Source organism: Oncorhynchus gorbuscha, unplaced genomic scaffold (assembly GCF_021184085.1).
Source record: "Oncorhynchus gorbuscha isolate QuinsamMale2020 ecotype Even-year unplaced genomic scaffold, OgorEven_v1.0 Un_scaffold_1584, whole genome shotgun sequence".
In the NCBI taxonomy this organism is placed as follows: Eukaryota; Metazoa; Chordata; class Actinopteri; order Salmoniformes; family Salmonidae; genus Oncorhynchus; species Oncorhynchus gorbuscha.
Genome location: NW_025746319.1, coordinates 35,152 through 51,449, shown reverse-complemented (window position 1 = coordinate 51,449; position 16,298 = coordinate 35,152). Strand labels below are relative to the sequence as shown.

Below are 16,298 nucleotides of genomic sequence, written 5' to 3'. Positions count from 1 at the left end.
TGTTGTGTTGTGTTGCAGGGTATCACTGTTGTTGATGTTGTTGTTGTTGTTGTGTTGCAGGGTATCACTGTTGTTGATGTTGTTGTTGTTGTTGTGTTGTAGGGTATCACTGTGAGCCGTTCAACAACCCCTCTGACTTCTTCTTGGACGTCACTAACGGAGAGGCTCAGTCTACACTAGACATCACTTCATTTAACTATGGTACACACACACATACACATACACACACACACACACACACACACACACACCCCTACAGACGCTAACCTCTGCTGACCCTAACCTCTCCTCCCTAGATGATAAGGAGAACTGTGACAACAGCAACCTTCTGGCTGTGAGCTACAGACAGTCAACTCAGTACCAGAGGGTGGTGGAGGAGCTGGACCATTTGACCCAGGGTCTGGAGGGAGGGGTCGGAGGTCAGGGACAGAAGGCCGACTACGTCACCTCCTTCTGGTACCAGGTCAGCTAATCACTGAGCTCTGTCTGAACCCTCACAGCGAGAGTTCCAGAACTGTATAGCTGAGCGTTCCAGAACTGTTAGAGTTGAGCGTTCTAGAACTGTTAGAGTTGAGCCTTCTAGAACTGTTAGAGTTGAGCGTTCTAGAACTGTTAGAGTTGAGCATTCTAGAACTGTTAGAGTTGAGAGTTATTATGGAGTGTTTGTTTGTGTGCTCTGAGTTTATCATTAAGTTGTAAACTCATTATGAACTTTGGGCCACCTGGCACTATGAAAAGTGTTATCTAGATGTGTGGTTCTGTTATATAATGTGTTGAAGAGGAGGATACTGTGTGGTTCTGTTATATAATGTGTTGAAGAGGAGGATACTGTGGGAGGCTGTGTGGCTGTGTGTGTGTGTTCTCTAGAGGAGGATACTGTGGGAGGCTGTGTGTGTGTGTTCTCTAGATGAGGATACTGTGGGAGGCTGTGTGTGTGTGTTCTCTAGATGAGGATACTGTGTGTGTGTGTTCTCTAGATGAGGATACTGTGTGAGGCTGTGTGTGTGTGTTCTCTAGAGGATGATACTGTATGAGGCTGTGTGTGTGTGTGTTCTCTAGATGAGGATACTGTGTGAGGCTGTGTGTGTGTTCTCTAGATGAGGATACTGTGTGAGGCTGTGTGTGTGTTCTCTAGATGAGGATACTGTGTGAGGCTGTGTGTGTGTTCTCTAGATGAGGATACTGTGTGAGGCTGTGTGTGTGTTCTCTAGATGAGGATACTGTGTGTGTGTGTTCTCTAGATGAGGATACTGTGTGTGTGTGTGTTCTCTAGATGAGGATACCGTATGAGGCTGTGTGTGTGTGTTCTCTAGAGGATGATACTGTATGAGGCTGTGTGTGTGTGTGTGTTCTCTAGATGAGGATACTGTGTGAGGCTGTGTGTGTTTGTTCTCTAGATGAGGATACTGTGTGAGGCTGTGTGTGTGTGTTCTCTAGATGAGGATACTGTGTGTGTGTGTGTTCTCTAGATGAGGATACTGTGTGTGTGTGTTCTCTAGATGAGGATACTGTGTGAGGCTGTGTGTGTGTGTGTGTGTGTGTGTTCTCTAGATGAGGATACTGTGTGTGTGTGTTCTCTAGATGAGGATACTGTGTGTGTGTGTTCTCTAGAGGAGGATACTGTATGAGGCTGTGTGTGTGTGTTCTCTAGATTTACATTTACATTACATTTAAGTCATTTAGCAGACGCTCTTATCCAGAGCGACTTACAAATTGGTGCATTCACCTTATGACATCCAGTGGAACAGTCACTTTACAATAGTGCATCTAAATCTTAAAGGGGGGTGAGAAGGATTACTTTATCCTATCCTAGGTATTCCTTAAAGAGGTGGGGTTTCAGGTTCTCCGGAAGGTGGTGATTGACTCCGCTGTCCTGGCGTCGTGAGGGAGTTTGTTCCACCATTGGGGGGCCAGAGCAGCGAACAGTTTTGACTGGGCTGAGCGGGAGCTGTACTTCCTCAGTGGTAGGGAGGCGAGCAGGCCAGAGGTGGATGAACGCAGTGCCCTTGTTTGGGTGTAGGGCCTGATCAGAGCCTGGAGGTACTGAGGTGCCGTTCCCCTCACAGCTCCGTAGGCAAGCACCATGGTCTTGTAGCGGATGCGAGCTTCAACTGGAAGCCAGTGGAGATTCTCTAGATGAGGATACTGTGTGAGGCTGTGTGTGTGTGTTCTCTAGATGAGGATACTGTGTGAGGCTGTGTGTGTGTGTTCTCTAGATGAGGATACTGTGTGTGTGTGTGTTCTCTAAATGAGGATACTGTGTGTGTGTGTTCTCTAGATGAGGATACTGTGTGTGTGTTTTCTAAATGAGGATACTGTGTGTGTGTGTGTTTTCTAAATGAGGATACTGTGTGTGTTCTCTAGATGAGGATACTGTGTGTGTGTGTTCTCTAGATGAGGATACTGTGTGTGTGTGTTCTCTAGATGAGGATACTGTGTGACTGTGTGTTCTCTAGATGAGGATACTGTGTGTGTGTGTTCTCTAGATGAGGATACTGTGTGTGTGTGTTCTCTAGATGAGGATACTGTGTGAGGCTGTGTGTGTGTTCTCTAGATGAGGATACTGTGTGAGGCTGTGTGTGTGTGTTCTCTAGATGAGGATACTGTGTGTGTGTGTGTTCTCTAGATGAGGATACTGTGTGACTGTGTGTGTGTGTTCTCTAGATGAGAATACTGTGTGAGGCTGTGTGTGTGTGTTCTCTAGATGAGGATACTGTGTGAGGCTGTGTGTGTGTGGTGTGTGTGTTCTCTAGATGAGGATACTGTATGAGGCTGTGTGTGTGTGTTCTCTAGAGGAGGATACTGTACTGTATGAGGCTGTGTGTGTGTGTGTGTGTGTGTGTGTGTGTGTGTGTGTGTGTGTGTGTGTGTGTGTGTGTGTGTGTGTGTGTGTGTGTGTGTGTGTGTGTGTGTGTGTGTGTGTGTGTGTGTGTGTGTGTGTGTGTGTGTGTTCTCTAGATGAGGATACTGTGTGAGGCTGTGTGTGTGTGTGTGTTCTCTAGATGAGGATACTGTGTGAGGCTGTGTGTGTGTGTTCTCTAGATGAAGATACTGTGTGAGGCTGTGTGTGTTCTCTAGATGAGGATACTGTGTGTGTGTGTTCTCTAGATGAGGATACTGTGTGGCTGTGTGTGTGTGAGGCTGTGTGTGTGTGTTCTCTAGATGAGGACACTGTGTGTGTGTGTGTTCTCTAGATGAAGATACTGTGTGTGTGAGGCTGTGTGACTGTGTGTGTTCTCTAGATGAGGATACTGTGTGACTGTGTGTTCTCTAGATAGCTGTATAGCTGAGCGTTCCAGAACTGTTAGAGTTGAGAGTTCTAGAACTGTTAGAGTTGAGAGTTCTAGAACTGTTAGAGTTGAGAGTTCTAGAACTGTTAGAGTTGAGAGTTCTAGAACTGTTAGAGTTGAGCTTTCTAGAACTGTTAGAGTTGAGCGTTCTAGAACTGTTAGAGTTGAGCATTCTAGAACTGTTAGAGTTGAGAGTTATTATGGAGTGTTTGTTTGTGTGCTCTGAGTTTATCATTAAGTTGTAAACTCATTATGAACTTTGGGCCACCTGGCACTATGAAAAGTGTTATCTAGATGTGTGGTTCTGTTATATAATGTGTTGAAGAGGAGGATACTGTGTGAGGCTGTGTGACTGTGTGTGTGTGTGTTCTCTAGATGAGGATACTGTGTGTGTGTGTTCTCTAGATGAGGATACTGTGTGAGGCTGTGTGTGTGTTCTCTAGATGAGGATACTGTGTGTGTGTGTTCTCTAGATGAGGATACTGTGTGTGTGTGTTCTCTAGATGAGGATACTGTGTGTGTGTGTTCTCTAGATGAGGATACTGTGTGTGTGTGTTCTCTAGATGAGGATACTGTGTGAGTGTGTTCTCTAGATGAGGATACTGTATGAGGCTGTGTGTGTGTGTTCTCTAGATGAGGATAGTGGGTGGTCGTATGATGGTGAACTCTCTCAGGAACCCCCAGACATCGTACGCTCAGCTGGCCCTCAACATCTTCTTCGCTCTGCTGGTCGGCCTAATCTACTACCAGATCCCCCTGACTCTACCTGAAGCCCTACAGAACAGGTGTCTGTCCTGTCTGTCCTGTCTGTCTTGTCTGTCCGTCTCACAGTGCAGCAGTATCTATTCTTTATTCTCTCTCTCTCTCTCTCTCGCTCTCTCTCTCTCCTCTCTCTCTCTCTCTCTCTCTCTCTCTCTCTCTCTCTCTCTCTCTCTCTCTCTCTCTCTCTCTCTCTCTCTCTCTCTCTCTCTCTCTCTCTCAGGATGGGAGCATTCTTTTCCTCATCATCAACATGGTGTTTGGGAATCTTTCAGCTGTGGAACTCTTCATCAATGAGAGAGCTCTGTTCATGTGAGTCTTTCTGTTTGTATGTGTTCTGACTCTCTGTGTGTGTTCTGACTCTCTCTCTGTGTGTTTGTGTGTGTTCTGACTCTCTCTCTGTGTGTTTGTGTGTGTTCTGACTCTCTCTCTGTGTGTTTGTGTGTGTTCTGACTCTCTCTCTCTGTGTTTGTGTGTGTTCTGACTCTCTCTGTGTGTTTGTGTGTTCTGACTCTGTGTGTGTCTGACTCTCTCTCTCTGTCTTCTGACTCTCTCTCTGTGTGTTTGTGTGTGTTCTGACTCTCTCTCTCTGTGTTCTGACTCTCTCTCTCTGTGTTTTGACTCTCTGTGTGTGTTCTGACTCTCTGTGTGTGTTCTGACTCTCTGTGTGTGTTCTGACTCTCTGTGTGTGTTCTGACTCTCTCTCTCTGTGTTCTGACTCTCTGTGTGTGTTCTGACTCTCTGTGTGTGTTCTGACTCTCTGTGTGTGTTCTGACTCGCTCGGTGTGTGTTCTGACTCGCTCGGTGTGTGTTCTGACTCGCTCGGTGTGTGTTCTGACTCGCTCTGTGTGTGTTCTGACTCGCTCGGTGTGTGTTCTGACTCGCTCGGTGTGTGTTCTGACTCGCTCGGTGTGTTCTGACTCGCTCTGTGTATTCTGACTCTCTGTGTGTATTCTGACTCTCTGTGTGTGTTCTGACTCGCTCTGTGTGTGTTCGACTCTCTGTGTGTGTTCTGACTCTCTGTGTGTGTTCTGACTCTCTGTGTGTGTTCTGACTCTCTGTGTGTGTTCTGACTCTCTGTGTGTGTTCTGACTCGCTCTGTGTGTGTTCTGACTCGCTCGGTGTGTGTTCTGACTCGCTCGGTGTGTGTTCTGACTCGCTCGGTGTATTCTGACTCTGTGTGTATTCTGACTCTCTGTGTGTATTCTGACTCTCTGTGTGTGTTCTGACTCTCTGTGTGTGTGTGTTTCAGCCATGAGAACTCTAGTGGGTACTACCGTACGTCCGTCTACTTCCTGTCCAAGATATTCGCTGACCTCATCCCCAACCGCATTGTCCCTATCCTCATCTTCTCAGCCATCGCCTACTATATGATGGGTATGAACCACACAGCCATCACCTACTATATGATGGGTATGAACCACACAGCCATCACCTACTATATGATGGGTATGAACCACACAGCCATCACCTACTATATGATGGGTATGGACCACACACACAGCCATCACCTACTATATGATGGGTATGAACCACACACACAGCCATCACCTACTATATGATGGGTATGAACCACACAGCCATCACCTACTATATGATGGGTATGAACCACACAGCCATCACCTACTATATGATGGGTATGAACCATACACACAGCCATCACCTACTATATGATGGGTATGAACCATACAGCCATCACCTACTATATGATGGGTATGAACCACACACACAGCCATCACCTACTATATGATGGGTATGAACCACACACACAGCCATCACCTACTATATGATGGGTATGAACCACACAGCCATCACCTACTATATGATGGGTATGAACCACACACACAGCCATCACCTACTATATGATGGGTATGAACCACACACACAGCCATCACCTACTATATGATGGGTATGAACCATACAGCCATCACCTACTATATGATGGGTATGAACCATCACCTACTATGTGATGGGTATGAACCATACAGCCATCACCTACTATATGATGGGTATGAACCACACAACCATCACCTACTATATGATGGGTATGAACCACACAGCCATCACCTACTATATGATGGGTATGAACCACACAGCCATCACCTACTATATGATGGGTATGAACCACACAGCCATCACCTACTATATGATGGGTATGAACCACACAGCCATCACCTACTATATGATGGGTATGAACCACACAGCCATCACCTACTATATGATGGGTATGAACCATACAGCCATCACCTACTATATGATGGGTATGAACCACACACAGCCATCACCTACTATATGATGGGTATGAACCACACACACAGCCATCACCTACTATATGATGGGTATGAACCACACACACAGCCATCACCTACTATATGATGGGTATGAACCATACAGCCATCACCTACTATATGATGGGTATGAACCACACAGCCATCACCTACTATATGATGGGTATGAACCACACACACAGCCATCACCTACTATATGATGGGTATGAACCATACAGCCATCACCTACTATATGATGGGTATGAACCATACAGCCATCACCTACTATATGATGGGTATGAACCACACAGCCATCACCTACTATATGATGGGTATGAACCACACACACAGCCATCACCTACTATATGATGGGTATGAACCATACAGCCATCACCTACTATATGATGGGTATGAACCACACAGCCATCACCTACTATATGATGGGTATGAACCATACACACAGCCATCACCTACTATATGATGGGTATGAACCACACAGCCATCACCTACTATATGATGGGTATGAACCATACAGCCATCACCTACTATATGATGGGTATGAACCACACAGCCATCACCTACTATATGATGGGTATGAACCATACAGCCATCACCTACTATATGATGGGTATGAACCACACAGCCATCACCTACTATATGATGGGTATGAACCACACACACAGCCATCACCTACTATATGATGGGTATGAACCACACAGCCATCACCTACTATATGATGGGTATGAACCACACAGCCATCACCTACTATATGATGGGTATGAACCACACAGCCATCACCTACTATATGATGGGTATGAACCACACAGCCATCACCTACTATATGATGGGTATGAACCACACACACAGCCATCACCTACTATATGATGGGTATGAACCACACAGCCATCACCTACTATATGATGGGTATGAACCACACACACAGCCATCACCTACTATATGATGGGTATGAACCACACACACAGCCATCACCTACTATATGATGGGTATGAACCACACAGCCATCACCTACTATATGATGGGTATGAACCATACAGCCATCACCTACTATATGATGGGTATGAACCACACAGCCATCACCTACTATATGATGGGTATGAACCATACAGCCATCACCTACTATATGATGGGTATGAACCACACAGCCATCACCTACTATATGATGGGTATGAACCACACACACAGCCATCACCTACTATATGATGGGTATGAACCACACAGCCATCACCTACTATATGATGGGTATGAACCACACAGCCATCACCTACTATATGATGGGTATGAACCACATAGCCATCACCTACTATATGATGGGTATGAACCACACAGCCATCACCTACTATATGATGGGTATGAACCACACAGCCATCACCTACTATATGATGGGTATGAACCACACAGCCATCACCTACTATATGATGGGTATGAACCATACAGCCATCACCTACTATATGATGGGTATGAACCACACACACAGCCATCACCTACTATATGATGGGTATGAACCACACACACAGCCATCACCTACTATATGATGGGTATGAACCACACACACAGCCATCACCTACTATATGATGGGTATGAACCATACAGCCATCACCTACTATATGATGGGTATGAACCACACAGCCATCACCTACTATATGATGGGTATGAACCACACAGCCATCACCTACTATATGATGGGTATGAACCACACACACAGCCATCACCTACTATATGATGGGTATGAACCATACACACAACCATCACCTACTATATGATGGGTATGAACCACACAGCCATCACCTACTATATGATGGGTATGAACCACACAGCCATCACCTACTATATGATGGGTATGAACCACACACACAGCCATCACCTACTATATGATGGGTATGAACCATACACACAACCATCACCTACTATATGATGGGTATGAACCATACAGCCATCACCTACTATATGATGGGTATGAACCACACAGCCATCACCTACTATATGATGGGTATGAACCACACAGCCATCACCTACTATATGATGGGTATGAACCACACACACAGCCATCACCTACTATATGATGGGTATGAACCACAGCCATCACCTACTATATGATGGGTATGAACCATACAGCCATCACCTACTATATGATGGGTATGAACCACACACAGCCATCACCTACTATATGATGGGTATGAACCACACACACAGCCATCACCTACTATATGATGGGTATGAACCACACAGCCATCACCTACTATATGATGGGTATGAACCACACAGCCATCACCTACTATATGATGGGTATGAACCACACAGCCATCACCTACTATATGATGGGTATGAACCACACAGCCATCACCTACTATATGATGGGTATGAACCACACAGCCATCACCTACTATATGATGGGTATGAACCACACAGCCATCACCTCACCACACAGCCATCACCTACTATATGATGGGTATGAACCACACACACAGCCATCACCTACTATATGATGGGTATGAACCACACACACCATCACCTACTATATGATGGGTATGAACCACACACACCATCAGCCATCACCTACTATATGATGGGTATGAACCACACAGCCATCACCTACTATATGATGGGTATGAACCATACAGCCATCACCTACTATATGATGGGTATGAACCACACAGCCATCACCTACTATATGATGGGTATGAACCACACACACAGCCATCACCTCACCTACTATGATGGGTATGAACCACACAGCCATCACCTACTATATGATGGGTATGAACCATACAGCCATCACCTACTATATGATGGGTATGAACCACACACACAGCCATCACCTACTATATGATGGGTATGAACCACACAGCCATCACCTACTATATGATGGGTATGAACCACACACACAGCCATCACCTACTATATGATGGGTATGAACCACACACACAGCCATCACCTACTATATGATGGGTATGAACCACACACACAGCCATCACCTACTATATGATGGGTATGAACCATACAGCCGTCACCTACTATATGATGGGTATGAACCATCACCTACTATATGATGGGTATGAACCACACACAGCCATCACCTACTATATGATGGGTATGAACCACACAGCCATCACCTACTATATGATGGGTATGAACCATACAGCCATCACCTACTATATGATGGGTATGAACCATACAGCCATCACCTACTATATGATGGGTATGAACCACACAGCCATCACCTACTATATGATGGGTATGAACCACACACACAGCCATCACCTACTATATGATGGGTATGAACCATACAGCCATCACCTACTATATGATGGGTATGAACCATACACACAGCCATCACCTACTATATGATGGGTATGAACCATACAGCCATCACCTACTATATGATGGGTATGAACCATACAGCCATCACCTACTATATGATGGGTATGAACCACACAGCCATCACCTACTATATGATGGGTATGGGCCATCACCTACTATATGATGGGTATGAACCACACACAGCCATCACCTACTATATGATGGGTATGAACCACACACACAGCCATCACCTACTATATGATGGGTATGAACCATACAGCCATCACCTACTATATGATGGGTATGAACCACACACACAACCATCACCTACTATATGATGGGTATGAACCATACAGCCATCACCTACTATATGATGGGTATGAACCACACACACAACCATCACCTACTATATGATGGGTATGAACCATACAGCCATCACCTACTATATGATGGGTATGAACCACACAGCCATCACCTACTATATGATGGGTATGAACCACACACACAGCCATCACCTACTATATGATGGGTATGAACCATACAGCCATCACCTACTATATGATGGGTATGAACCACACACACAGCCATCACCTACTATATGATGGGTATGAACCACACACACAGCCATCACCTACTATATGATGGGTATGAACCACACAGCCATCACCTACTATATGATGGGTATGAACCACACAGCCATCACCTACTATATGATGGGTATGGACCACACAGCCATCACCTACTATATGATGGGTATGAACCACACAGCCATCACCTACTATATGATGGGTATGAACCACACAGCCATCACCTACTATATGATGGGTATGAACCAAACACACAGCCATCACCTACTATATGATGGGTATGAACCACACAGCCATCACCTACTATATGATGGGTATGAACCACACACACAGCCATCACCTACTATATGATGGGTATGAACCATACAGCCATCACCTACTATATGATGGGTATGAACCATACAGCCATCACCTACTATATGATGGGTATGAACCATCACACAGCCATCACCTACTATGATGGGTATGAACCACACAGCCATCACCTACTATATGATGGGTATGAACCATACAGCCATCACCTACTATATGATGGGTATGAACCACACAGCCATCACCTACTATATGATGGGTATGAACCACACAGCCATCACCTACTACTATATGATGGGTATGAACCACACAGCCATCACCTACTATATGATGGGTATGAACCACACAGCCATCACCTACTATATGATGGGTATGAACCACACACACAGCCATCACCTACTATATGATGGGTATGAACCATACAGCCATCACCTACTATATGATGGGTATGAACCACACACACAGCCATCACCTACTATATGATGGGTATGAACCATCCATCACCTACTATATGATGGGTATGAACCACACAGCCATCACCTACTATATGATGGGTATGAACCACACAGCCATCACCTACTATATGATGGGTATGAACCATACAGCCATCACCTACTATATGATGGGTATGAACCACACAGCCATCACCTACTATATGATGGGTATGAACCACACAGCCATCACCTACTATATGATGGGTATGAACCACACAGCCATCACCTACTATATGATGGGTATGAACCACACACCATCACCATCAGCCATACTATATGATGGGTATGAACCACACACACAGCCATCACCTACTATATGATGGGTATGAACCACACACACAGCCATCACCTACTATATGATGGGTATGAACCACACACACAGCCATCACCTACTATATGATGGGTATGAACCATACAGCCATCACCTACTATATGATGGGTATGAACCACACACACAGCCATCACCTACTATATGATGGGTATGAACCACACAGCCATCACCTACTATATGATGGGTATGAACCATACAGCCATCACCTACTATATGATGGGTATGAACCATACAGCCATCACCTACTATATGATGGGTATGAACCACACAGCCATCACCTACTATATGATGGGTATGAACCACACACACAGCCATCACCTACTATATGATGGGTATGAACCACACAGCCATCACCTACTATATGATGGGTATGAACCACACAGCCATCACCTACTATATGATGGGTATGAACCACACACACAGCCATCACCTACTATATGATGGGTATGAACCATACAGCCATCACCTACTATATGATGGGTATGAACCACACAGCCATCACCTACTATATGATGGGTATGAACCACACAGCCATCACCTACTATATGATGGGTATGAACCACACACACAGCCATCACCTACTATATGATGGGTATGAACCATACAGCCATCACCTACTATATGATGGGTATGAACCATACACACAGCCATCACCTACTATATGATGGGTATGAACCACACAGCCATCACCTACTATATGATGGGTATGAACCATACAGCCATCACCTACTATATGATGGGTATGAACCATACAGCCATCACCAACTATATGATGGGTATGAACCACACAGCCATCACATACTATATGATGGGTATGAACCATACAGCCATCACCTACTATATGATGGGTATGAACCACACAGCCATCACCTACTATATGATGGGTATGAACCATACAGCCATCACCTACTATATGATGGGTATGAACCACACAGCCATCACCTACTATATGATGGGTATGAACCACACAGCCATCACCTACTATATGATGGGTATGAACCACACACACAGCCATCACCTACTATATGATGGGTATGAACCACACAGCCATCACCTACTATATGATGGGTATGAACCACACACACAGCCATCACCTACTATATGATGGGTATGAACCATACAGCCATCACCTACTATATGATGGGTATGAACCACACACACAGCCATCACCTACTATATGATGGGTATGAACCACACAGCCATCACCTACTATATGATGGGTATGAACCATACAGCCATCACCTACTATATGATGGGTATGAACCACACAGCCATCACCTACTATATGATGGGTATGAACCACCATCACCTACTATATGCCATCACCATCACTATATGATGATGGTATGAACCATACAGCCATCACCTACTATATGATGGGTATGAACCACACAGCCATCACCTACTATATGATGGGTATGAACCACACAGCCATCACCTACTATATGATGGGTATGAACCACACAGCCATCACCTACTATATGATGGGTATGAACCATACAGCCATCACCTACTATATGATGGGTATGAACCACACAGCCATCACCTACTATATGATGGGTATGAACCACACACACAGCCATCACCTACTATATGATGGGTATGAACCACACAGCCATCACCTACTATATGATGGGTATGAACCACACACACAGCCATCACCTACTATATGATGGGTATGAACCACACACACAGCCATCACCTACTATATGATGGGTATGAACCATCAGCCATCACCTACTATATGATGGGTATGAACCACACAGCCATCACCTACTATATGATGGGTATGAACCACACAGCCATCACCTACTATATGATGGGTATGAACCACACAGCCATCACCTACTATATGATGGGTATGAACCACACAGCCATCACCTACTATATGATGGGTATGAACCACACAGCCATCACCTACTATATGATGGGTATGAACCACACAGCCATCACCTACTATATGATGGGTATGAACCACACAGCCATCACCTACTATATGATGGGTATGAACCACACAGCCATCACCTACTATATGATGGGTATGAACCACACAGCCATCACCTACTATATGATGGGTATGAACCATCACAGCCATCACCTACTATATGATGGGTATGAACCATACAGCCATCACCTACTATATGATGGGTATGAACCACACAGCCATCACCTACTATATGATGGGTATGAACCACACACACAGCCATCACCTACTATATGATGGGTATGAATCATACAGCCATCACCTACTATATGATGGGTATGAACCACACACACAGCCATCACCTACTATATGATGGGTATGAACCATACAGCCATCACCTACTATATGATGGGTATGAACCACACACACAGCCATCACCTACTATATGATGGGTATGAACCACACAGCCATCACCTACTATATGATGGGTATGAACCACACAGCCATCACCTACTATATGATGGGTATGAACCATACAGCCATCACCTACTATATGATGGGTATGAACCATACAGCCATCACCTACTATATGATGGGTATGAACCACACAGCCATCACCTACTATATGATGGGTATGAACCACACAGCCATCACCTACTATATGATGGGTATGAACCACACAGCCATCACCTACTATATGATGGGTATGAACCACACAGCCATCACCTACTATATGATGGGTATGAACCATACAGCCATCACCTACTATATGATGGGTATGAACCACACACACAGCCATCACCTACTATATGATGGGTATGAACCACACAGCCATCACCTACTATATGATGGGTATGAACCATACAGCCATCACCTACTATATGATGGGTATGAACCACACAGCCATCACCTACTATATGATGGGTATGAACCACACAGCCATCACCTACTATATGATGGGTATGAACCACACAGCCATCACCTACTATATGATGGGTATGAACCATACAGCCATCACCTACTATATGATGGGTATGAACCATACAGCCATCACCTACTATATGATGGGTATGAACCACACAGCCATCACCTACTATATGATGGGTATGAACCACACACACAGCCATCACCTACTATATGATGGGTATGAACCATACAGCCATCACCTACTATATGATGGGTATGAACCACACACACAGCCATCACCTACTATATGATGGGTATGAACCATACAGCCATCACCTACTATATGATGGGTATGAACCACACACACAGCCATCACCTACTATATGATGGGTATGAACCACACAGCCATCACCTACTATATGATGGGTATGAACCACACAGCCATCACCTACTATATGATGGGTATGAACCATACAGCCATCACCTACTATATGATGGGTATGAACCATACAGCCATCACCTACTATATGATGGGTATGAACCACACAGCCATCACCTACTATATGATGGGTATGAACCACACAGCCATCACACAACACACACAGGTCAGAACACACACACATAGGTCAGAACACACACACACACACACACAGGTCAGAACACACACACACACACAGGTCAGAACACACATACACACAGGTCAGAACACACACACACACACACACACACAGGTCAGAACACACATACACACAGGTCAGAACACACACACACACACACAGGTCAGAACACACACACACACACACACACAGGTCAGAACACACACACACACACAGGTCAGAACACACACACACACTTCCTTCTATGATAAAATGTAAATCTCTCTCTCCACCAGGTCTGAAGCCAGCCTTCACAGCGTTCCTGCTCTTCACACTGACGATGTCCCTGGTCAGTCTCGCTGCGGTCAGTCTAGCGTTCCTGGTCTCAGCCTCTGTCTCCTCCTTCGCTATGGCCAACGTCCTCATCGCCCTGCCTTTCGTCTTCATGATGGTGAGAGACACACAAACACACTCAAACACTCAGACACACACTAACTCTCTCTCTCTCTAGGTGTTTGGAGTGTTCCTGGTCAACCTTAACTCCATGTTCTCTCTCTCTCTCTCTCTCTCTCTCTCTCTCTCTCCCCCTCTCTCTCTCTCTGTCCGTCTGTCTGTCTGTCTGTCTGTCTGTCTGTCTGTCTGTCTCTCTCTCTCTCTCTCTCTCTCTCTCTCTCTGTCTCTCTGTCTCTCTGTCTCTCTCTCTCTCTCTCTCTCTCTCTCTCTCTCTCTCTCTCTCTCTCTCTCTCTCTCTCTCTCTGTAGGTGTTCGGAGGGTTCCTGGTCAACCTTAACTCCATGTTCTCTGTCTCTCTCTCTCTCTCTCTGTCTCTGTCTCTGTCTCTGTCTCTCTCTCTCTCTCTCTCTCTCTCTCTCTCTCTCTCTCTCTGTAGGTGTTCGGAGGGTTCCTGGTCAACCTTAACTCCATGTTCTCTCTCTCTCTCTCTCTCTCTCTCTCTCTCTCTCTCTCTCTCTCTCTCTCTCTCTCTCTCTCTCTCTCTCTCTCTCTCTAGGTGTTCGGAGGGTTCCTGGTCAACCTTAACTCCATGTTGTCTTGGTTGTCATGGCTGAAGTGGATCAGCATCTTCCGCTACGGACTAGAGGTCTGTTATTCCTATTAGACAGTCTGATGGTCCTATTAGATAGTTGGACAGTCTGATGGTCCTATTAGAGAGTTGGACAGTCTGATTGATGGTCCTATTAGATAGTTGGACAGTCTGATTGATGGTCCTATTAGATAGTTGGACAGTCTGATTGATGGTCCTATTAGAGAGTTGGACATTCTGATTGATGGTCCTATTGGAGAGTTGGACAGTCTGATTGATGGTCCTATTAGATAGTTGGACAGTCTGATGGTCCTATTAGAGAGTTGGACAGTCTGATTGATGGTCCTATTAGAGAGTTGGACAGTCTGATTGATGGTACTATTAGAGAGTTGGACAGTCTGATTGATGGTCCTATTAGAGAGTTGGACAGTCTGATTGATGGTCCTATTAGAGAGTTGGACAGTCTGATTGA

At 45.1% G+C, this 16,298-nt stretch overlaps 1 protein-coding gene across 1 annotated transcript in view; it reads left to right on the top strand.

Annotated features, from left to right (window-relative positions):
* Nucleotides 1–16,298, top strand: part of LOC124023317 (broad substrate specificity ATP-binding cassette transporter ABCG2-like) — a 58,319-nt gene that overhangs the window by 25,511 nt on the left and 16,510 nt on the right. Inside the window, exons 8-14 of the mRNA XM_046337831.1 lie at nucleotides 103–201; nucleotides 297–463; nucleotides 3,924–4,090; nucleotides 4,281–4,361; nucleotides 5,302–5,426; nucleotides 15,081–15,235; nucleotides 15,794–15,883. Coding sequence (XP_046193787.1) covers nucleotides 103–201; nucleotides 297–463; nucleotides 3,924–4,090; nucleotides 4,281–4,361; nucleotides 5,302–5,426; nucleotides 15,081–15,235; nucleotides 15,794–15,883 — 884 coding nt within the window. The remainder of the gene's footprint in view (nucleotides 1–102; nucleotides 202–296; nucleotides 464–3,923; nucleotides 4,091–4,280; nucleotides 4,362–5,301; nucleotides 5,427–15,080; nucleotides 15,236–15,793; nucleotides 15,884–16,298) is intronic.